The sequence below is a fragment of the Mastigoproctus giganteus genome, chromosome 1 (assembly GCF_048544385.1).
Source record: "Mastigoproctus giganteus isolate SK-2022 chromosome 1, ASM4854438v1, whole genome shotgun sequence".
Lineage (NCBI taxonomy): Eukaryota > Metazoa > Arthropoda > Arachnida > Uropygi > Thelyphonidae > Mastigoproctus > Mastigoproctus giganteus.
The window spans coordinates 26644609-26670792 of record NC_143575.1 but is presented as its reverse complement, the minus strand read 5'-3'; the positions used below and the strand labels follow the sequence as shown (position 1 = coordinate 26670792).

General features: G+C 36.7%; 1 protein-coding gene across 1 annotated transcript in view; it reads left to right on the top strand.

The window, feature by feature from the left end:
* LOC150090659 (nuclear protein AMMECR1-like) overlaps positions 1-16751 on the top strand; it is a 141089-nt gene extending 124338 nt beyond the window's left edge. Inside the window, exon 5 of the mRNA XM_090379323.1 lies at positions 15158-16751. Coding sequence (XP_090235449.1) covers positions 15158-15324 — 167 coding nt within the window. The 3' untranslated portion in view covers positions 15325-16751. The remainder of the gene's footprint in view (positions 1-15157) is intronic.
* The last annotated feature ends 9433 nt before the right edge of the window (positions 16752-26184 follow it).

Here is a 26184-nt window from a genome sequence, read left to right as displayed (position 1 = left end):
TGATCACAATGTACTGATGTGGGAGTTACTTAAAGATGTAACTACCATCAAGGCTAAAGGGAAGGGCTATTGCTTTTGTAAAGGTGACTACAGGGTCTCAGACAGTTTTTTTAAATTCTGTGAAGTGGGATCAACTGATGATGTTATCAACGTTGAATTCTAAATGGGAAGCCTTCAGGGACTTGGTTGTGGAGGCTACTAGGCTTTTCATTCCAACTAAGAAATACTGTTCAAGGTTTAGGCCTAAATGGATGTCAGATGAACTAATGGGGCTTGTGGCAGAGAAGAAAAATGTGTGCAATGCATATAAAGTATCGGGTAACACAGAAGCTTATGGCAGATATAAACTAGTCTGTAATCAAGTCACAAAAGAGGTTAGGCAGGCGAAGGCAGATTACGAGAAATCCTTGGCAAAGGATACTAAGAAAAACAGCAATGAGTTCTTTACTTATGTAAACTCTAGAAGGAAAGGGATTAATCAGATTGGACCACTTAACATAGATGGGTTGACTATTGATGATCATGCTCAGGTAGCTGATAAACCAAATGAGTATTTTGCATCTACATTCACACATGAGGAGGTATTCAATGAGGGGAGTGCCAGAAGTTTATCAGACTCTAACAGGGAACTAAGTGATTTTGTAATAACTGATAGCAAAGTGGAGGAGAAATTGTTGAAGTTAAACATAAAAAAGGCACCTGGGGTGGATGGGATCTATCCAGTTATATTAAAGGAGGCAGCAAAGGAAGTAAGCAAACCCTTAGCCATAATTATGAGAGCTTCCTTGGACTCAGGGGAGGTCCCCATGGACTGGAGGTGTGCAAATGTATCACCAATCAGACCTGTTAGTTTAACTTGTGTTCTGGAGAAAATAATGGAATCACTGGCTAAAGAATCATTACAGGATCATCCAGACAAGACTGCAGTAATAGTTACGACACAGCATGGGTTTGTTAAAGGGATCAGACAAGACCAATTTGATTGGATACTATAATGTGGTCACAAAGGAGCTGAATGAAAAAAATAATTTTGATATCATATACTTGGATTTCAGGAAAGGTTTTGATACTGTTGCACATGGAAGACTGCTGTACAAATTGGAGAGATATGGCATTAAGGGTAAGTTGCCTACAGTGGATAAAAGGATGGTTGAGTGGGAGACAGCTGAGAGTGGTAATCAATGGACACTGCTCTCCGTGGACAAATGTTATTAGTGGAGTTTCCCAGGGTTCAGTGTTGGGCTCATTGTTGTTTTGTATATTTATCAATGCTATTGATGAAGGTATATCAGGTTTAATGTTCAAGTTTGCAGATGATAGAAAGGTTGGCAGGGTTGTTAACAATGGTAATGACAGTATGCTACTCCAACTGGATCTAGATAAGTTGAGCAAATGGGCTGAGAAGTGGCAACTGAAGTTTAACATTGACAAATGCGAAGTACTGCATGTGGGTACCAATAACCGAAGAGAAATGTACCAACTGTATCGTACTACACTCAGGGAAGTGGAAAGTATTTTTGAAGTGATGTCTGTTATACTAATGCATCAGGCAAACTAACTAAAGAAAATAATAATATGTATAATATAAATCAAAACTATACTAAATAGCTTTGAAAAATGATAAGGATCATAGAAAAAAATTAACAAAAGAAAATAATACAGTCAAATCCTGTTACTCAAAGTTTGCCGATCTTAAAATTTATTAGTTTGGGGTGGGAGGCACCTTTGTTTGTTTCAGTCACCAATCCCTGGCTCTGCAAAATGGTTGAAAAAACAGTTTTTTTTGTAAATGGTAAAATCTTGTTTAACTAATGTGGTTTACTATTTTGATGTTGTCAGTCATGAGTTGTATGTAGAAACTAATTTCAACATTGCTTATTTGAACTTTAGCAAAATGTTCAGCCTAGTCCTGTATGGTTATTGTGATCTCCCATATAGGATGGATTATGGGTAAGATCCTTAAGTGGAATACAGGAGATAGGCAGTTGTGATTAATGGTTACTCTTCACATTGGTTGGTCTTGTCATAGAAGTTGGGGTCCTTCAAGAATTTGTGTTGTTGAGACTCTGTTGTTTCCAGTTTTCTCAAAAACATTGATGAAGTAGGGTGACCATACGTCCAGGTTTCTGAGGACGTGTCCTCTTTTTTATTTAAGTGTCCTCGAACGTCCTTGCGGTTTTTTAAAATTTGTCTTCGTTTGTCCTAGTTTTTCTATTTACATCTCGAGATTTACATTCACTTTAAATTTTTACAACCTCTGTATTCATTTAAGCATCACTTATAAGAATGTGAGTGATACCCAAACAAATTATGGTACATACAGTACAGGTACTTTTCTGTTATATCCACCGTGCCTGCTGTCAATGGAGAGCGCTATAGCTTACGCGGCTGCCAATAGATAGCGCAGAAGTTATGGTGGCTATAACAGAAAAGTGCCGCAGTACGCACTATTGCATCAAAAACATCGATAATATCAAAGTATCGTTTTATGTTTTTGTCTCTGGCAAAAACATAAAACGTAAGTAGTTGCTACTGTTTTTCAAAAGAAAGCAATGTATGGTATGCAGTATTGCTGCAAAAACATGGGAAAAAGGAAGTGCATAGTAACTAATGAAATGCTTCAAGAACATCCTTCATTCAAGAAAGGTAAAACTAAACACGATGTAATCTGTATCATTTGCAATAGTGTTATTTCTGTTGCAAATAAAGGAAAACTTGATTTGAAAGAACATCTGAACAAATGTTCAGAAAAACATAAGCGTAACACCAGATGTGCATCGGCTTCATCAAATGTTTTGGAAAAATTTATTGTACCTAACAAGGATGTTAACCTCATCAGAGCTTCTGAAGGCGTGGCAGCATATCATACAGTAATGCATCACCAATCATACCGCTCGCTGGATTGTTGGATTCCCCTAATGAAAAGAATGTTTCCTGATTCACATATTTGTCAAAAAATGTGTGGCAGGGCTGAGGCAATCATAAACCACATACCATATAAAAGCATTTCAACAGATGCTAGCAATCATGGTTCACTGAAAATATTCCCAATTTTAATTCAGTACTTTGACTATCAAAACAGTGGAACTAAATGTAAATTATTAGATATAATTAATCAACCCAATGAGCAATCACACAAAATTGCAAATATGATATGTGATGTTTTAACAAAAAAGAACATAACTAAATGTATCTCTTTTTCTGGTGATAACTGTAATACTAACTTCGGTGGTGTCAAAAGAGCTGGAAGAAATAATGTGTATTTTAAACTAAAAGAAAAACTTAATGATAAATTAATTGGAATTGGTTGTCCAGCACACGTGTTAAATAATACTATACATTATAGTTTTGATGGGCTACCAGTCAGTATAGAAATGCTGGTTAGGGTAATCTACAATCATTTCTCTATTTATACTTTGAGAGTTGAATCACTAAAGGACTTTTGCAATTTTGTAGAGACAGAGTATAAGCAACCTTTATACTACACCAAAACACGATGGTTATCTCTCTTTCCAGCCATAAATCGCATTTTAGAACTTTATGAAGGGTTTAAATCCTATTTTCTGTCACTGGAAGATTCACCAGCAATATTGCAAACATTTTTTGAAGATGATATGAATGAGGCATACCTTTCATTCACTCATTCATTCATGTCAGTCTTTCAAGAAAATATAAAACGTACTGAAAGAGACTGTATTTCAATAATTGAAGTGCGGAAAATTCTTAAGACTGTTTTTCATTTGCTCAAGGAGAGGAAAACCAATAAATTTCTTTTGTTAAAAGTGTGCTCAATACCAAAAATTGCGACAGAAAAGGGTAAGGAAAATGAAGTCACACAGTTTAGAGTTGAAATTGAGAATTTGTATGGCCGTACTTTAAAATATATTGAATCATGGTTAAAACCATTAGATGAGTTTCAAATCTTAGAGTGGATCGATTTGGCAGAAATTCCTTCTTGGGACAATGTTCATTCCTGCTTAGAATATCTTTGTGAGAAGGGAGTCGCAGTCGATGATGTAAAACTGTTTGATCAATGGCATAATTTAAAGTTATTCTTGGAAACACAACAAGAAAATGAGAAATGGAATACATTAACTGCAAATGAGAAATGGGTGATGTTTTTTAAACAAAGTAAAACTTCTGCATTAACTTCAGAGTTACTAAAAATTGTACAATTCATCTTTTGTGTATTTGGCCACAATGCAAATCTTGAACATGTATTTTCATTGATAAATTGTCACTGGACAAAGGAAAGAAACCAATTAAAAATTGAAGCTGTTAAAGGAATATTATTTACTATATATAATATGCAAATGACATGTGAAGAATTTTACACCCACATAATTAATGAACCAAAAGTTTTAGCAGAAATTTTATCTTCGAGTAAATATTAATTTCAATGATTTATTAAATGTTTATTTAAAAGAATACCTATTTAATTTTTATGTCAACAAGATGTATTTTAGTTTGCCACTATTTTCTGTTTTTTATCTTTTGCAATAAAAAAATTTACAGTCCTATTTTTGTATTCTTCCTAAAATTAATTTCTTCCTCTGCTATCCTAGTTTTCATAAAAAATATATAGTCACCCTATCCATTCTTCAAGGCTGTTCAGTTAATTTCATGGTATAAAATTCATGGAAAAAATAAGTAATTGATGAACTACTGATGAAATTGATGAAAAAACACATAAGGAATGTGTTTTTTTGTCAAACTTTAGAATTAAGTTCTGAATTATTAAAAATTATAGTATTTATTCCTTCTATATTCGGTCTTCATTGATGAACATTCAATGACCACAAGGGAAGAAACCTGTTACAGTTTGAAGTAAATAAAGGCTTATTGTTTACTACACATAATATGAAAAAGAAATGCCAAGAATTTTAAGATCAAATAACTAAACAGCCGAAAATCTTAGAAAATATTAATTTTTTTAAAAGTATTAAATGTATTTTTAAAAGAATGTCTGTTTTATTTTATCGAAAGAAATTTCTATTTTATCAATAAATCATATTACGTTCATAATTTTTTGTTAATAAAAAAGTTTAAAATGTCCTAGTTTTGTCCTCTTTTTAAAAATGGGAATGTCCTAGTTTCTCTAAGAAAAATGTGGTTACCCTAGATGAAGGGATGTGAGACATGTTGTCAATTTGCAGGTGTAAAGATTGGGAGTGTGGTAATTGCCAGAACCAGGCAACACTCCTCTAGTATGACTTGGATAGCCTTCAGCAATGGTTGGATTAGTGTCAGCTTTGTCTTAATGCTGCAAAATGCAAGGTTTATTTAGTAGTTCTGATCCAGGCAGATACAAAGCTCTTGATATAATGCAAACAAGTAGAGAGGAAGGCTTGTGGTGTCATTGATGATTTATTGAACATTTGCTTGTAGAGATAGGGAGTTCATACTTCCACTATATAAAACAATTATGAAACTTCACTGAGAATATTGTCTCCAGATATGTAGACCACATCAAAAATAACAAGATTGAGCTTCTTTAAAAGGCCCAAAAATGGATGATGTGCCTGATGAGATTAGCAGAAGCTGCTCATACAAGTAGGGACCTCAAGTATGTGGGCTATAGAGCTTGGTAGCTAGTTATTCTATTCTGCTAGCTATTTGTGGCAGATCCACGTCTTGTTCGTGGTTACAAATCTTGCCAAAAATTTCCTAGTTCTGCTTTGTAATACACCAACTATCATAAGGAAGTCTTGTACAAAACTGCTTTTTGCCAGGTGTCTGAAAGTCATGGGACCCATATTGCACAAAACCTTGAACTCAATTCTTTTGTCAGGATATTGTTTCACCCATTCATATGAGATGCTTATAGCCTGTACTGTTTTGTGGATTGATAATCACGAGTCTGTCATCATATTGTGTATTTCATCAATGTTTTCTTGGCAGTTAGACTGCTATTGGTCACCCACTGCAAGGGTCATAACCAAACAAGATATTCACAATTTTATTGTCGTTATATCTGTATAGGGCTACAAAATTTTCAATATCCCCTTGTGTATGCATATTTATATAATTATATAAATACTGTAATAATTATATATATAATTTATACACATTAGGAAGATGCAGCATGATTTACCTATGCAAATAAAGAGTCCTTTGAAATTATTTTCAGCAATATTCATTAGAGTGAAATTTCTGTATAGGAAAAAAGAATCATTCACCCCTGAGAAGTTCATTGTAATGATGGAGGTGGAGGGAGATGAACACCGATGAACAGGCTTCTTGCTTCGAAGATGAATAGTCATTTGTCCTATTGAAGATGATTTCTAGGATTGGACTGGGTTCTGTTTCTGCAATTACCTCCTTACTTTTGAGTAGTATAACTGTTTATTGGACTAAACCATGGCTCAGAGTGGTGGGCTGCATTATGAACTAGACTTTATTATGTAAGGAAGGACAGGGGGACTTATGCTCTTCATTAAGAAGCCCGTAGAATCTAAAGCTGTGCACCCAGTAGATGTTGGTGACAGTGCAGTGTGGAGTTGTTTGGTGTGACATAGCAGTGGAAACTACAATTACATAGACAAATAGAAGTGAATTGATGTCTTATAATGAGGAACCTTAACTTTCCAAGTATTAAGTGTATTGTATTGGTGTCACTTGCACAGTAGAAGAAATGGTCACTTTCATATAGAAAAAAATTTCTGAATTTATTGGATGACTGCTTTCTCCAGTAGCATATTAGAGAGACAACAAGAGAAAGTAATTTTATCTCCTCTCTTCTCTTGATCCTATTATCAATATTGACTCATCATGCATTAAGAATCTTCAGATAAAACAAGAAATAGTCAATAGTGATCATAATATATTGATGAGGATCTACTTAAAGATATGTCAAGAGTAAAACAAAGGGATTTTGCTTTCATAAAGGATGATTACAGTGGTCTTAGCCAGTTTTAAATTCCTTTCGGTGGGACCAATTGAATGCTATTACCATCTGCAAATGCTAAATGGGAAGCTTTCAGGGAAGTAATCATAGAGGCTACTATGCTTTTCTGTGGGACTAGCTTACATTGTTAACAACTGCAAATGATAAATGGGAAGTGTTCAGGGAAGTAATTATAGAAGCTTTTAAGGTTTTTATACCAACAAACAAATATTGTTCAAGGTTTAGACATAAATGGATATCAGATGAACTTATGAAACTAGTTTCAGAGGAAAAAATTGCATGGGATGATTATAAATTATTAGGGAACATGGAGTACTACAGCAAGTACACCCAAGTCACTGAGGGAATTCGGCAGGCTAAAGCAGATTATGAAAAGTCTTTGGCTAAGAATGCAAAGAAAAATAGCAAAGAATTTTTTGCTCATGTTAACACTAGAAAGAAAGAGAAGAATCATATTGGCATGCTAGATATGAATAGCATAATTATTAATGGCCTGTTCAGGTTGTTTTTCATTCACATTCACCTGTGAAGAAGGTTTTAGGGATGGGAACACCAGAAGCTAATCATTTATAACTGGCAGCTAAAAGATTGTGATAACTTAAAAAAATATTGGAGAAGCTAAAAGTAAACAAGACACCTGGGGCTGGTGGGATCTCTCCAATTATATTAAAATAAGCAGCAAGAGAGACAAGTACACATTTTGCTCATAATTACAAGCATATCCTTGGATTCAGATGGGGGAATCAAAAGGTGAAGTGAGCAGTTATAGACCTGTAAGCTTGACTTCTGTCATAGAAACTAATGGAGTCAGTCATTAAAGTATTGAAGGATCATCTTGATAGGAATGGAGGTAGAGGTATATGGAAATTACAGCATGGATTTGTTAATCATTATCTAACCAACTGATTAGCTACAATGAAATAGTGACGAAACTGGATGCAAAATATAATTTTGACATCATATACTTAGATTTCAATGACACTTTCTATACTGTTCCGCACAAAAGACCACTGTACAAATTAGAACAGTGTGGCATTATGGGCAAGTTAATACTGTGCATAAAGGGTTGGTTGAGTGGTGATCCTTTGAATAATTTCATCCTAAATGGGATAGACACTCCTCTTCCTGGACTAATGTTATTTGTGATGTCCCTCAGAGTTTGTTGCTGAACCCTTACTGTTTTCAATATTTATTAATGGTATCGATGAAGGCATATCAAGCTCGTTGTCTAAGTTTGTGGGTAATACGAAGACTGGCACTGTGGTTAATGATGGTAATCAGGGTATGTTACTGCAATAAGATCTAGTAGGTAAATTAGGCAGGTGGGCCAAGAAGTGACAATTGAAGATTAATGTTGACAAATGTCAGTTACTTCATATGGGTAGCAGTAATTTGAGATTAACGTACCAACTGTGTGGTACTGCACTCAGGATAGTGGAAAATGAAAAAGATCTGGGGACAATTGTGCAGTTAGATATGAAGTTCTTTGAGTAGTGCAGACAGGCTGTCAGGACACCTCATGGGGTTTTGCTAGCAAAGATAAGGAGGTCATTATCCCTTTGTATAAGGCAGTGGTTTGGCTACATCTTGAGTATTGCATATAGGTCTGGTAGTTTCCTTTTACAAAGGATGTGGATCAGTTGGAATGGGTATGTAGAAGAGCAATGAGATTAGTGTGAGGAATACAAAAGGGTACTTTTAACATAAAAGGCTTCAGTTCTGCAAATTGTAGTGTCTGAAAATTAGATACCTGTGTGGAAGGAAACCTGTTTGAGGTGTTGAATGGATTGAGTAATCTAGATGTTGAGAGCATTCTTACTCTTGAAGTGGATAGTTTGAATAAGTTTAAGAAAAAACTAGACAAATTATTAGAAGGAATGCACAGGTGATGTGGGAAGAGGTGTTTTTTTTTTTTTTTTTTTTTGTCAATGTTGTATAAGCTTTCTTCTTTGCATAATTTTTGCTGTTTTGAATTTAACCATAAAACAATCTATTAGTGTGCATGTGGAAAATTTAAGTTTTGATCCTAAATTTAATGTCCATAATATCAACAATCAGTAGTAAATCTAAAAAAATAGACATAATACTGTTAAATTGGGGGGGGGATATATGCATACTGAATAAGCTAAAAATAATCAAGCTAAAGGTATAAAACTAATTAAAAAATTAAGACTAATTACTGTATATACATAGTGATTGGCACTTTGACTGGGACCACACCCATATCAATGCTTAAATAATAAGTAATTAGTAAAACTACAATCTATTTTTGTGAACCTCATACTAGCATTATTTAGGCCTCAATATGAAAGTTTTTAATAACTTATTTAGTTGTGATGCTGTGTTATTGCCATTAATAAAAATGTTTTAAACAATATTTTGTACATTAGGGAGAGACTTTTGTTGTATTCCAGTAACCAGTGGCCAAGTAGCATCAACTCCCTTTATGCTAAAATATGGTGAAATCTGCCCTAATTTTAAACAGTAATATATCACCGGTAGTTTAACAGTAGTATATAAGTAAGGTGTTATTCAAAGCTTTCATATTTAGTCCTTTTTAATGCTGGTACAGAAACAGGGTAGTAGTTCTGCTAATTACCTAATGCTTATTCATTGATCAGCTTTGGTCCCAGTGAACAGCCTATCAGTATGTAAATACAATAGTCTTTAATTATTTTTATACATTTAATTAGTTTTATAGGTTTTAGCTTGGTTATTATTAATTACTAGGTGATGATGTTAAATTTAGAATCAAACCTTAATTTTCCACATTTGCATTCAAATATATATTCTCTATTGTACATCAGTTTTGTTTTTTATCTATTGCTGATGGCTATCAGCTTACTTTAAGGAGTTACACTCCTTTTATATCTCCCATCTCTATTTAATTTGTGCTGTTTTTTTTTTTTTTTTTTTTTTTTTGTTGCAAGATCATTTCAAAATTACATATCTCTGCTGTAAGGTCAAACTTTCTAGTAAACTTAACAGCAATACAGTATTTGAAAAGTAATCTTGTGCGTGTGCACTATATGATTGTTTCTCTTGATAATGTAGTTAACTCTGTCAGCAAGTAATTTGTGGTAAGGCATTAAAAATAGGCATGTGTGTTTTTGATGTATCGCTGATTTTGTGAATTCATACATTCATTACCTTATGCTGATTGGTAATACCAATTCATTTTACCACCTTTGCCAGTGGTTGTTATCTTTTGATTTCTTTTGTCATACTACACACCAAAGCTCTTGAGATGGCAGTAATCCAACAGTTTCACTCTATATAACTTGTCTTTCAAGTTGTTCTACTGATTTTCCATAAATATTCCTTACAGTTTTCTTCAGTTGACTGTGTAACATGTTTTTCTTACAAACTAAAAATAACCTTATTGACAGAAACATAGAGAATTGGGGTTAACAGTTATAATTTCAAGAATATCATAGTCCAATTAATGACACTAAAATGAAGTTTAACTGTATAGTACATTGCTAACAGTCATGTATACTGTTATTTTACATAATTGGTTATCTTTTTTTTACCAAACTCTATACTAGATACCAAACTCTTAAAGTATTATGCCATGTGCATTTAATTATTTTAAATATTATCTTATACACCTTTTGGCATCTCTCATATTGTGCGATTAACTTCACAACTGGGTCGTCATGTCTGCAATACTAGGGTACCTGCCCACCCACTGATGATAGGCCAATAGCCTTGAAACATGTCTGGGTGGTGGTACTCACTGAGAATAAGTAACAATAGTCTTCTCTATTAGTGAAGCGTTACTTATTTGAGTTAGTGCAGTATCATGGCAACTCGTCGTGAAGGCAGAGCACAATATGAGAAAGAGCAAATGATGCCCACAACAACTATTTAGTAGTTTTTTTAAGAGTGTCTATGGTGTATCTAAACACCGATATTATATAATTGGTTATCATAAGTAACAAGTAAGGTGTGCTGCTAGTGGAACAGTGTTCAGCAGTTGGTATTGTATTAATGTAATGAGAATAGTTTTATTTTATTTATAAACTATTACTTTATTAATTATTATTTTATTATTAACATAATGTTTTGTTTATAAATGAGAATAGCTCAATGATAGTTTTTTTGCCTCCTGGGCTAAAAATAAAGCCAACTTACTGTCATTCTACTTTTCTTTTAACTTGTTCTCCCCAGGATCTATCGAATGGATGCAATGTCTCGGTGAATTTAACTGACCCCAGCTAAAATTTAAGCGGTACCGTATGGTATTGCTCACTGATCTTGATCAATATTCATTCAAACATACTATGCGATTGAAGTCAATGCGACAGGAGCATATAATGTTAAATTATGCAATTAATTTTTGCTCTGTATTGCTTAAGTCAAATTTATAAATAACAGAAAATTTTATAATATTGTGAAGTACAGATAACCATGTTATACAGGACTAAGAGCCAGTACAAAAGGGGGGGGGGGGGTTACGTTCCAAGAGCTAACAAAAATACATCATTTCATTAACAAAACTGACAAAAATACACCATTGTAGATTTCGTGTATCTTCTGCTCTAAAAAATCATTAATCTGGGTTTGTTTGCTTTTGCTTGATAGATCTTTGTAATTTAGTCATTTGGAACTAAGCATTTTTGAAGCTCCCTTTTGAATTTTGGGCTCCTTTTGGTGGAAGAAACTGAATTCAAAAAATAAGATTCTAATTGCTCAGCTAACTTTATGCCTTTCATATACTTTTTAGTGTAAAATTTGGAAGTTCAGAATTTTCATCTGCATACACACATAATATAAATAAATTTCCGTCCTCTGAATTGATTTGATTTTCCTTCGATGCCATTTCCACCAAATCCACTTCACCAACCTCTCTCTTTCTATCAGTAATCCTTGAATGTCTTCGGTAATCGTATCTTTTTTTTTTTTTTTTAGTAGCATTGGCAACTAAGCTTATGTTGCCCTGTGTGTTCAAATTGCTTGTGTTCTGAGGTCAATTTTCTATTTTTCTGGACGATAAACCCAGTTTCCAGGAGAAAATAAGACCATGCTACTCTCGCCTGAGACCAACTAACTCAGCCACATTGTTAAAAAGATCTATAAAAATTCCTCCCATTCAAACTTAGGTCTTTTCCACCCAGTGTGGGGATGATGGCGATTCTACCACGTGTGCTACCCACAAGGGCTTCAGTAGTCATATCATCAAAACCTTTCCCTCCTACCGACTTAGCAACTTCTACTATTGCATGGATTCTGTTTTCTGTTAGTTCGACCATATTCCCTGAATGAACTGATTCTAGCCATACATTTTTCCAACATGCATTTAATGTTGACAGTTTTACTTCTTGGAGCGATAAAGCTATGATTCCAATACAGTCCACAATTGAAAAATATTTCCATGCCTCCATCACTTCAATTTTCTATCAATTCAATTCGGAATCAATTTTTTCCAAAATCCATTGTAACGATTTTCTAATGTAATGAGTGTCAAAGGTAGATATAATGCCTTGATATAATTAAAGAAGTTTTACTTGGTGGTAGGAACATTACTTCAATGTTTGGGTGACTTAAATCTTTTGGATGGCCTGGCATGTTATCCAATAGTAATAAAAAAATTTTTAACTAGACTTTCCACAAGTTCAATAGCACAGAACCTAACATTACTTCAATGTTTGGATGACTTAAATCTTTTGGATGGCCTGGCATGTTATCCAATAGTAATAAAAAAAATTTTAACTAGACTTTCCACAAGTTCAATAGCACAGAACCTAACAGGGGAATTTGCCAATAATTTTTTTTTTATTTCCCTTGCATAACGATTAGCAAGCCAAAAGCGGGATTGACAAAAAAAGAAAGGAAATTTTGAAAAATTACATACAACATCATAGCAGTTTTTCCCCACACAAAATCTCAAAAATACCGAATTATGCGAGGTTACCACAATTCTCTAACCGTGTTATATAAGTACTGTGCTGTGTGAGGATTGCTGCACTTTATCAATTGTGTTAGGGTGAAACCATGTTATACAGGGGTTGCCTGTATTACATTTCCCCATCTGACTGGAAAATTTTCTGGGGAGAACAATGATCTTGGTAAACCACCTTCTGCCATTCCCAGTACACTCCACTCAATGCTGTGGTCTTCCATCAAAAGGATGTCAGGAGAATTTTAAAACAATCTTGATGCCAAGAAAGTTTCAAGTCCTGAGATATATATAGACCTGTTCTATATCACTTTTTTTTTTTACTCTTTCTTATTTACACTGGTGTTTTTCCTTCTGCTTGGAAATTTTTTCATATCTAACCAATTCCTTAAAAGGGCAACAAATTTCTCTAATCCAATTAACATCCCATTGCACTTACTTATACTCTTTCCAAAGTAATGGAGAAATCCATTAATTGCCAACTCCTAAACTGTTTTGAAACCTTAAAAAATGATCACCAATATGGATTCTGTTAGTGTTGATCTACTGGTGATAAATTGGCTTGTTATCCATCTATGAACAAATTCAGTGGAAAAGCTTGGTGAAACTCAGGGAGTTGCTCTTGACATTTCTAAGACTTGTCATGTTTGGCATAAAGGTCTTCTAAATAAGTTTCCGTTTTCTGGATTGCAGACTATTTTTTGCAGTGTGATTTGTGCAGGTAATAGTAGATGGCTTTCCATCTTCTGACCTCTCTGCTAATGCTGGTGTTCCCCAAGGTTCAGTCCTTTCTCCTGATCTTTTCCTCTTATATATTAATGAACTTCTTTTGTTGACTGAAAATCATATCCATAGATTTGCTGATGACAGCACATTACATTTCCACCTTCCAGTTTGAGAAACCTTGCAGTGCACAAGCAGCTTCAATTTCTTGAATACCCAGCACCATTTCCTTAAATGTTCATCTCTAGGTAATTCTCTAACAGAGCAAAGAAAACTTAATTGTTTCAGTCGTGTTTTATACCTTGCAAAAAGGATTCTACTGCTCCTTCTTCTATATGGTGACACTCAGATTTCTAGACAAGATCACATATTTAAGAGATTACCCCGAATTCTAATCTCTCTTGGCACAAGCACATTAAATATTGTTTCCTCTGCATCTAAAAAACTGGGGTTTCTCTTTCACTCTTGGCTTTACTTTTCTTCTAAACAATATTCACTCTGTACAATCTGCCCTACCATGAAATATTATGCCCACATCTGTGGTGGTGTCCCCCCAAAGTCTCTCTGCTCCCTGTCTTATAGATGTTCTATTTCTGCTGTATTTTCTTTTCTCTAGATACCTCCATGGGCAATGTTCATCTGAACTGGCTTCTGTAATTTCCTCTCTCTATCCCTCGCTCTCTCTCTCTTCCAAACTAGTCAACATTCATTTACTATCCAGCTTCAAACTCATGAAGACAATTGTCTTCATGTGTATTTTTCTGAAAATTACAGTCTACAGAAATTCAAGTACCTTCTTCTATCTTCTTGACCTTAAAACCATGCCTAGTCTTAAGTATATAGGTTCTTTCATGTTTGAGGGGTTCTTTTTTTTTAAATAAAAATAAATAATAATCAGAAATTAAAGTTTTGTTATAATCACATGAAATCAACTTGCTGAGCAAGCTAAATCAGTGTTTCCCAATCCTTTTTCAGACACAGAGCACTTATATTTGAGGTAGAAACCATGGACCATATTTATATTTAAGTTTCATATTTTTTGTGGCCACAGACCACAAAAAATATGAAACTATGTATGCAAATGTATTATTAAATGGTTTATAAATGTAATTATATTTACTCATGCTTAACATGTTCAGTATGTGTTAAGTTGTTATAAGCACATCCATGACAACCTAATGGGATTGTTGCTTACCAAAAAAAATTGCTGTTTTATTGTCAAGTTACACAGACAAGGTTGGGGATCACTGATCTGAATAGTATAAAAAATGTAGAATAATACTCATTATTTGCATTATATTCAGTATGCATATTAAGATATTTTTCTCATTCAGTTAATGAACATTATAACAAAAATAAAACCTGATTAACAAACTTGATCCACCCCATCCCCCCACAAGTTGTGGTGATTACATTTCCAAACACCATATCTATAAGTGTGATTACAGAATGTCTTTTATGAAAATTGCAGCAAACTGTGGAAAGGCAATTTTCATTCATTCTTCATTGAAACTGCTTATTGGTGGTTATCGGGAGGGAATTCATTAGATTTTCATTTATTGTGGCAAATAAATACAACTATTCTTTGTTTTATTTTTATTATATATATTTTTATATATATATAGGATGGGATCACATACAAACGATAGACTCTTTACTACGTAAAGGAGGCTATAAAGGAATCATCACCACTGAAGTGCGCAAATCCATTCGTCTTACCCGCTACCAAAGTGAAAAGCTGACAGTTAGTTATCAAGAATACAAAGATTTCAGAAGAGGTCGTCATTGCTAGCACCACGCTCACGCTAGCTGCTCCCCACAAGCTAGCGTGAGCCTCCAGGAACTGCCTGCATCGTGTACCGTCTCATCTTTTTTGTGGCCTCAGCAATCTTTGAACACACAGAATATCAGCTATTCTGGACCATTCTCATTCTTCCAGGGTTTGTGGCATCCCTCAGCAACTGGGACATGTGCCACCTGGCAGTATGGGCCACATTCTTCACCATAGTCTGACTTGTGCCTCACTGCACATTAAATATTTGTTCATGCCTCGTTGACTTCTGCTCATAATAAAGAGGCATGTACATTGCAACAGCAATCTATCATTGTTAAAAGACCATTTCAATATACCCACTTGAGTGCCTTTTGTCTCCTTTTTATGTGAATTCCTACCTTAAAATTTCATGGCCTAAAATTTCATTCTGTGCATGTTTTGCCATTTACTCCAAGTGTAGCTAATTACTTGTTAAAGTAAGTTGGTAAGTTTTTACTGAACTAGTCACTCAGTATCCCAAAATCTCAGGAAATAGATCTGAAGCCATTTTTGTACTACTGTTGATGAAACAAGTTGCTAGAAGTGGTTTAATTTGTCTTGTAAGAAAAAAATGCACTATTATGTTTTAAAGTAGGAAAATTTTCCTAACTTGATGTTGCTCTGCCTTTATAAATATGTATTTTGCATGCAGAAATGTGTGTGCAAAATTAATATTAATTTCCAGTATTTTTTATATCTAACAGGCAGTACTGTATTTTCATTTAAGAATTGATCCCAGCAGTCAAGGTGAAAATGTCATACATTGCTCAGATTATATGATCTCATTTCATAGTTTATGCTGATACATGTAGAGATTAATGTGGAAGCTGTAGGAAAGATGATAATAAGAGGGAGCGTCATTTTATCATCATCATCATCCTCCTTGATAACCATCATTGAAAACCGAGCCATCAGTCTTTCAACTCCTACATTTGGAGGTTAGCAAAGGACAGCTTGAACTGGGTGGAACAGATCGTGGCATTCGGTCCTAAGATGGCTGCTCTAACCAATTATAGAAAAAAACAAGGTGTGCTACGGATGGTTTTAAATAGGATTTCTCATCTTCCAGAATGTACTGTTATTTTATTATTATTATTTTTTTTAATAATAAAAATGCATATATGCATTTTTAAGTGTAGGATAGTTGGAACATCAGTACGTCTAGAAACTTTAGCAGTAGTTAGGCTTTTGAGTTTAGGTCTAAGATAAAATTATGTAGTGAATTTTACAGGAAATGACTGCTGCTACTATATCCAGATAGAACAAATTACCTCCCTTATCCCCTCCAGTTGTATTACTCAACTTATGTTCTAATATACACACAGGTGCACAAGTTGTTGAACTGAATTATGAGTTATAACTAAACACTTCAAATTTAAATTAACATCTTTACTTTCTGATTTCATTATTAATGTTGTAATTCCAAGAAGACAACAATTTTGAATTAGTAGTGATGATTTCCATATTGAAAATCAGTAAATTATACATAAAAAAAATACAGTGATTCTTCGATTTTGTATATTTTTATGGGGATCCTATAAACTTCTATGGGATGATATGATAGAAAATTATTTGTTTATAATTGAAATTCATCCAGATGTGTATGATAGTGGATTAATTGTATTTTAACATATTGTTCTATGGGCCTGCTTTTAAAAAAAATACGTATTTGATATTATTAAAAATTATTTAAGCATTATATATTCCATTAGTTTGGTAAAATTTTATTTTTAATTTAAAAATAGTACCTTTCAATTTTAGATACCAGATTAAAATCTGTTTAGTCTTCTTTTTAAAATGGGTGTGGTGTTACTTACGAGCATAATTCTATTATGCTGAATGACTTAGAATATTAGAGCATGATAAATTACTAAAAAAACTACTTGGAAAGATGGAGAGAGAGAGAGAGAGAGAGAGAGAGAGAGAGAGAGAGAGAGAGAGAGAGAGAGAGAGAGAGAGAGAGAGAGAGATGTATATGCTGTCAAAAACTGAGGGACAAATCTATACATCATATATAGAGAGAACTGTAAAAATATTCTACACAAATGAGGTGTAGCAGCATTATATATATATATATATATATATATAACTTTTGTAAACTGCAAGCTTTTCTATAAACCAGATGATTGTGACATTTGCACCATGTCCTCCATGGAAAGAATAATATCAGAATTGTAAAGTATTCAGTATGCAATATCCAATGCTAGTATTTGATTATCTGTGAGTGGTCATTTATATTACATATAAACTGCATGTAGAGGTGAATCATTGCACGCTTCAGGTTATATCCTCCAATCTGAAAAGGTGTTTCCAGTTTTTTTATTTTTTTTTATTTGTTTTTGCATGAATGTCTGAAGAATTTTGAAACTAAGTGTGGGTGGCATACAATGTTGCTTGTTCTAGGTTAATGTAGGATATGTGCTGTTTACCTAACAGTGTTCATCTTGAGTTTAGTTTGTGATTTTCTAAATTAAAAAAAAAAACCAAAAAAAAAAAAAAAAAACCAAAAAAAAAAAAAAAAAAACCCCAAAAAAAAAAAAAAAAAAAAACCAAATGTATGACACAGTGTAAGTGAAATGCTCATACACAGTTATTGGAATTAATGTTATTAATTCCACCACAATTGAGAACTGTGTTCTTGTTTTGCTAATTAAATTTTGGCGCAGCTGCCATTTAATGAGTGGGTGTCTACTCTGTCACCCCTGTTTGCAGCTTTGCATTGTAAACGTTGTGGAGTTGGTTTAAACTGTTAACTCTTCTTGGTATAACTTTTATTGTACCCAGTCGGTGATTTATTGCTGTGTTAGAAACTTTTTTATAAACTGTGTTTGTGGACCAACTTGGTAAGTTTTATTGGAAGTTGAAATGTTAGTGGTACAGATATCTACATGTGGTTTTAATAGAGAGATTCAAAGCATCTTCTTTATTTTGTTTTCATATCTGTGTGTGTAGTATGTATCAATGATAGATGATGAAAACTTTAACTCCCTTTTGTTGTAAGAAATAGAAAAGCTCAGAATTGTTCCCTTTGACTGTTGGTTAGTGGAGTGTAGGACTTGTTGTTTGGCAATATGTATATATACATTCATACATATGTATATGCAGATATATATATATATAGATATATATATGTTTGTGTGTATGCATATATATATATGTATATAAATAACTACTCTGTGTTGTTGGATGTAGTGTTCCTTACTGTATGTTGAGAGATAAGTGTTGCTCCCATGTGGAGAGACCTTTGGCAGACATGTATAGTTATTTGTATATGATAAGAAAATGAGAGAATTCTTATTGACAATTGTTTGACTGGTTTCACATGGTATGTGCAGTTTGGATACTGATTTTATATTATTCAAAAATGAGTCACTAGTACTAAAAAATATTTAAAAGGTATGCAAAATATATTAATAATTATTGTCAAATGATGGATTTTGACTAGACATTGCTTCCATGAAAGTTGTTTAATTATCCAGTTGTGTCTGCCAAAGGTTGAAAGCAAATATAACTTTCTTGGTATGTGATATTTACACCACATCTTGTGTGATTTATATGTCAGTTTAATGAGTACTTAAGTAAAGTTGACTATTAAATGTCTTTGTGCCTTAGATTTGGTCTAGAACCAGAAAGACTAAACTATAAGGTTTTGTTGTCACAGTTTACAGTGTATAACCAAGGTCAGTTGGTTGGCATTTATGTATTTATCAGAGCCAGTTAATCCTAATATTGAGAATAATTTTAGCCATAAGTCATTATAATTGATATTTGCATCATGAAACCCTGTGAATTTCCTACAATTTGTTTTTTTATCAAGAATTTTCTTTTTTTGCATAACAAAAAGTTGTATTAGTTTATAAAATGGGATGTACTAAAATCATGTCAATTGACCTTGGAAAGTCTGTCTTTTGGCATTCTGTCCATTGAGTGAGAAGCAGTAAAGGGTATACTTTTTTGTACTTGTCTCATTTACTTCTGTTTTTATACACTAATACACAATGACTGGTCTCTCTTGTCCTCCATGACAATATAGTCGGTTTCTCAGTTATTTGGAAAGGTTTGGGTTCAAATCCTGCCAGAGATTTGAACTCAAAGAGGAATTCCTAAAATTCTCTTCATTTGGGAATATACACTGAGTGATCACTGAATTATGACCACCACGTGAGGTACAAGAGTGCAGAGTTAGTTGACCTACATAGCATAGATAAGGTGTCAGTGGTTCAGTGGGTAGTAAAATTCCGAGCGTGATGGGTAAAAGGAAGGATTTATTGGACTTTGATAAAGCACAGATTTTGGTTACTCAAAGTGGTGCCTTGATTTCCCAAACGGCTGAACTGGTGGGGTGTTCGAGAGTCGCTGTAGTTAGTGTACCAGGACTGGCATCAAAATGGTCAAACAACGACCCGACGGCAAAGCTGCAAAGGTTGATGTTGGTTGATAGGTGAGTGCCAGGTCCGATGAGTATAGGCTCAGCACTGTTGAAGAGTTGATTACCCAATACAATATGGGCCAACCCTGAACAATATCTGGCATGCATTGCACGCTCACATGTATGGGCTATACCCCCCTCGACGTGGGCACCTGTACGTGGTGAGGGGACCTCCCAGTGACGCTGCTGGACTTCCAGACTAGCATCACCGGGATCCAACGCCCACAGCCCAGGTTCCAGGCTTACATCAATGGAATCCAGCGTGTTTGCCGTGCGCTGCGACCCATGGAAATTCGGAAAGGGGGATCCTGGTGGTTGAGGGGCCCAGCTTCAATACACCACTTTGGCCCCTGCTTCGACAAGACGGGTGGTCCTGGAAGGCCCGGCTAGGATCAATCGGCTAGTAGGCTCACCTGCGAGGGTCAACCGTGTCAATGCCACGCCCCTACGCTCATGGTCCGAGGGACAGGATTCAGGCTGGCGGCAGTGCGGGTATAGTGTCTGGGTAGCCCTGGCGTTCCACTCCCGAGCGCATTTATTGCATGCCGGGTAGTGGGCGTCCCTTTGGGCTCCGTGGTGGGTGGGGAGCCCGGGCACTGAACAACTAAAAACTTATATGAATCCTGATAAACTTACTTCTTCAAGGGCCCCAACCCGGTCCCTATCTGAAAATACAGACGGAGAGACAGATAGCATTATTGCTACAAAGAGGCAGCGAACAGAAATATCATCTGGGCCTGTTCCAAGATTTTTAATTATTCATTCTACCACAGAAAGATTGGCAAAATGTCGCCCTTCTTCATACAGAAAGGGTTAGATGGGTTAGCAGGGTCACCCAAATCGGTTAAGAGGCTCCGTTCTGGAGACCTCTTAATTGAAACTAAAAATGACAGGCAATCTGAACATCTACTCCAAGTAACATCAATTGGAGGAATACCCATAACAGTGACACCACACAGAACACTCAATTCATCGAGAGGTGTCATTTCGGAGTGGGACCTTCTCGACGTAACCGAGGAGGAAATCTGCTCCGAATTAAAACCACAGGGAGTCATTGCCGTCAAGAGAATTACTGCGCGAAGGGATGGGAAAATTGTTAAAACCAGGAGCGTTATCCTGACTTTTAACTCTCCTAAACCTCCTGATGAGATTAAAGCTGGATACATCAACTATTCAGTGCGTCCATACGTTCCGAACCCTTTACGGTGTTTTAAATGCCAGAAGTATGGACATTCTCAAATGGCCTGCCGTGGAGTCCTTGCATGCGCTCGATGCGGTGCAAAGTACCACGAAACAACAGCATGTTCAGCTGCAAAACCCACCTGTATTAACTGTGAAGGCGAACACCCGGCCTACTCACGAGCATGCCAGAGGTGGAAAGAAGAAAAAGAAATTCAACGGCTGAAGGCAGAGCTAAATATATCGTACCAGGAGGCCAGGAAATCGGTGAAACCCCTGAATATCAACAAACCTACCTACGCCCAGAAGGTAGCAGGGAGATGTTCCGTCGGAACTCAGACGGACATGACCATTCCTCCAAAGGAGTCTTTCACTCCCATCACGCGTTATCTTTTAAGTTCTCAAAAACCTGTACAGAAGGACCAATCAGCTGCTACTCCTATATCGGTACCTCCTAATGCTCCACAAGTAACAAAGGTAACTATGAAAGAAAAGAATAAGAAAGGGGAAGTCTCCCCTAGTACCCACGACAACATGGATGTCGAGCAGAAGGACGTACTCGAAGATTCAGTCTTGGAACTCTTTGCGGAGGAAGAAATGGACACGGGACAGTGTCCATTCTTTCCCAAAAAAGATAAACCCAAGACTGATAAAAATAAGCCCTCAGCACCTCGGAAGCCGCCTGATGGACCCACCAAGCCCAAATAATGGCTAAATTGATACAATGGAATTGTCATGGATTCCGGCGAAATATTGATGACATCAAGGCCCTCCTGCAAAAGCACAAGCCAGTTTGCTTTTGCTTGCAGGAGACATATCTAAAGGCAAATGATGATCCCACCATGCACAACATCACAATTTTTCGAAAGGATAGAATTGCGGATGGCTCTGCTCATGGGGGAGTGGCTATCCTTGTGGGTAACCAGACGACAGTGCAGCCCTTGCTAATTACAACTAGCATAGAAGCTGTTGCAATTCGCCTGACGGTGGGATTTTTATTAACGGTCTGCTCTATCTATTTGCCACCTGGGACTGACATCTCCCAGGAAGACCTTGATGATCTTTTAAAACAGTTGCCTTCCCATTACTTACTTCTCGGGGATATGAATGGACATAACACCCTGTGGGGTAGTGCTAACATCAACGGAAGGGGACGAGTCATAAAGCGTATGCTCAATGACAATGACCTTTCCCTTCTAAATACTGGAACAAACACCTTCTTCCACATGCCTACCCGTACTTTTTCTGCCATTGATCTCTCTATCTGCTCCCCTTCTCCACTCCCTTCACTCACTTGGGAAGTGGAGGAGAATCCATATGGAAGTGATCACTTCCCTGTGATAACCTTGTTACACAGTGGGAGACCATGTCTTCCTTTTAGGTTACCACGGTGGAAGTTTGATCACGGTAACTGGAATGCCTTCCAACATCAGGCAAATTTCAACCTCAGTACAGTCAGTCGGGAGCCGATCAATGACGCAGTAAAGTACATCACAGAAATCATCGTCCAAGCAGCTGCTAATGCTGTCCCAAAAACATCTGCCCGGTTTCCACCATTTCCCAAACCTTGGTGGAATTCACAGTGCACAGCAGCAAAAAAGGCTCAAAACAAAGCGTGGGGGATATTTCGCCGATATCCTACCACGAACAACCTTATAGCCTTCAAACGTGCACGAGCCAAAGCACGCTACATCCGTCGTCAGAGTCAAAAGGAATCGTGGATCCGTTTTACATCATCTATCAACCAGTCTACCAACTTTAAGGTAGTCTGGGATAAAATCCGGAAAATAAAGGGGAAATATACATCCCACCCTTCTTCAATCCTAGATTATAATGGATGCACTATTGGAGATCCAACTGCAATAGCCAATGCTCTTGGGGAAACATTCTCTAACATCTCCGCAACCTCCTCGTACTCCCCAGAGTTCCTGGTCCTGAAACATAAACTGGAAAAACAAGCACTTAATTTTAAGTCCAAGGGCCTCTATCCCTACAACGGGGCGTTCACTATAGAGGAACTGAAAAGAGCCCTCACTCTTTCCAAAGCAAGTGCTGTTGGACCAGATGGCATCCATTATGAAATGATTAAACATCTTTCACCAAAATCTGTGGATTGTCTGCTCCTTCTGTATAACAGAATCTTTATTGAAGGGCGGTTTCTGGACTCCTGGCGAAAGGCAATCGTTCTTGCCTTTCCTAAGCCAGGAAAGGATCCAAAAGTCAACACCAATTATCGTCCTATTGCTCTGACTAGCTGTCTGTGCAAAATCCTGGAGAGAATGATTAATTCTCGTTTAATATGGTATCTAGAATCAAATGACCTTCTGTCCAGCATCCAGTGCGGCTTCCGAAGGAACTGGGCCACTTTGGACCATCTTATTAGATTGGAAGCATCCATCCAGGATGCCTTTCTAAAACGCGAACACTTGGTGTCGGTGTTCTTTGACATGGAGAAAGCGTATGACACAACTTGGAAATTTGGCATCTTAAAAGATCTGCATAGCCTTGGTCTTAGGGGGCAACTCCCAATTTTTATTAAATACTTTCTAGCCAATCGATGTTTCCAAGTTCGCGTGGGATCCTCACTCTCTCCTTCCTTCAGTCAAGAGGAGAGAGTACCACAAGGATCAGTATTAAGTGTCACGCTTTTCGCCATCAAAATAAATTCAATCACAGAACAACTTCCTCCAACTGTAAACAGTGCCCTCTATGTTGATGACTTTAGCATTTTTTGTCAGTCGTGCAACATGAGGGTTATTGAAAGACAACTGCAGAAAGCCATTGATAATCTGAATTTCTGGGCACTTGCTAATGGCTTCAGGTTCTCGCCGGAGAAGACCGTTTGCGTACACTTTTGTCATAAGCGTAATCTTCATCCAGAACCCGAATTAAGGCTCGGACAATATGCTATTCCAGTAGCAGCGAACATAAAATTCTTGGGACTCATATTTGATAAAAAACTGACTTTTTTGGATCATATCTGTCAACTCCGCACAAAGTGCACACGTGGACTTAATATTCTCCGCTCGCTCACCTCTACATCTTGGGGAGCAGACCGATGTATCCTTCTTCGGCTTTACTGTGCACTTATGCGATCCAAACTAGACTATGGGTCCCAGGTATATTCCTCAGCTAGAGACAGTGTCCTGCGATGGCTGGACTCCGTCCATCATCAGACCCTACGTATTGCTACTGGAGCATATTGCACATCTCCTGTCCAGAGCTTATACGTCGAAGCAAACGAACCACCGTTATCGCTTCGACGCAAGCAGTTGTCTTTAAAGTACGCTTTAAAACTGAAATCCTGCCAGACCATCCAACGTGGCCACGATAGGAAAATTTGTACAATACCCGTAAGACTGCCAATCGTCCTTTTGGTATTCGTCTCCAAGAGCTACTCAAAGAACTCAATATCAAGGTAGACAAGGTTGCCCAAACACCAAAGCAACCCTTTCCACCCTGGCATGCTCATGTCCCGGCATGTGACTTGTCCCTTAGAAATTGGGGAAAGTCAGACACTCCATCATCTGTCTACCTGCAGCTTCATTCAGCACACCGAACTGAATATTCTGACTTCGTGCCAGTCTACACAGACGGTTCGAAGTTGGAATCATATGTGGGATCTGCTGCTGTCTTTACAGACACTACTACATCGGAGCAGATTCCCTCTGAATGCAGCATATTTACTGCAGAGCTGCACGCTATAGAGTTAGCCTTGGATCACATTAGTGAATGCCAATACCAATGGTTCATTTTATATTCCGACTTGCTCAGCATGTTACAGGCTTTAATATCTGTGAGATATAATCCTCATCCAGTTCTGTCTAGTATCCAGCAGAAGATTCACTTCCTCCGTGGACGTGAATATGATATCCGCTTCTGCTGGATTCCCAGCCACATTGGGATTAGGGGAAATGATTTGGCTGACACCACAGCCAAATCAACAATCCCCAATAATAATCGCTGCCTGTCAGTCCCCTATACAGACTACAGGCAAACAATACAGCAGAAGATACATTCCCAATGGCAGGATTTGTGGAATGGACAGACTGGGAATAAACTATATCGTATAAAGCCTGTAATTGAACCGTTGCAGTCTAGTCTGCGCAGGAATCGTAAGGAGGAAGTTGTTCTTGCCCGGACCCGCATAGGACGTAGTCATTTGACTCATTCTTTTTTGCTGAGGGCTGATGACCCTCCTATGTGTGAGTCTTGTGGCACAATTTTATCAATTAGACACATTTTAATTGAATGTCCAGATTTTAACAATATCCGTTTTACCGCTTTTAACCATCTGACTGAGCCGTATACACTCAGTCAGATTTTATCTGACAATGACAATGTGTCTGCTGTTTTTAGCTTTTTAAAATCAATAAATATTTTTACTCGTATATAAAATTTACATTTTTCTTTTATATATTTGTTATACCTTTTGACATAGTGACCTAACTAATTAGGTCACTGAAAGTTTAAATTTTTTTTATAAATGACATGGTCTTGGCGCATTATAGCCTTAGTAGCTAATGCGCCAATAAAACCAAAACAGTATGGGCTATACCAGCAGATGACTCCTACGGCATCCTCTCCTAACCAAGGTTCATCAGCGTAAAAGACTCACCTGGTGCAAAGAGCATGCAAGATGGACATTAGAAAACTGGAAGAAGGTGTGCTGGTTGGATGATTCACGTTATTTACTTCATATCATTGATGGTTGTATATGGATTTGGCATCAACAACATGAGGGTCTTGATCCACCATGCATGGTACTAAAAGTGCAGGCCGGTGGAGGCAGTTGTGTGGTGTGGGGCATGTTTCACTGGCAGGAACTTGAACCCCTGGTGCATGTGGAACAGTGTGTCAGTGGTCTCTTTTATCGTCAACTGCTTGCTGACTGTTTACACCCCGCTATGTTACACTTTTTTCCAAATGGCGATGGTGTCTTCCAAGATGACAATGCACCAAGCCATCAGGCACTTGTGCAGGAATGGTTTGAGGAACACAGTTCTGACTTTCAGCATATCGATTGGTCTCTGAACTCCCTCTATCAATCCCATAGTGCACTTGTGGGATGCTAGGGAAAGGCATATCAGGTATCTCGATACACCAATCACCTCCATACCTGTATTGCTGACTGCATTACACACAGCTTGGTTGGCCATACCTCCTGAACTCTTCTGACATCTTGTTGAATCAGTGCCACGTCAGATAGCTGTACTGAGGGCAAAAGGAGG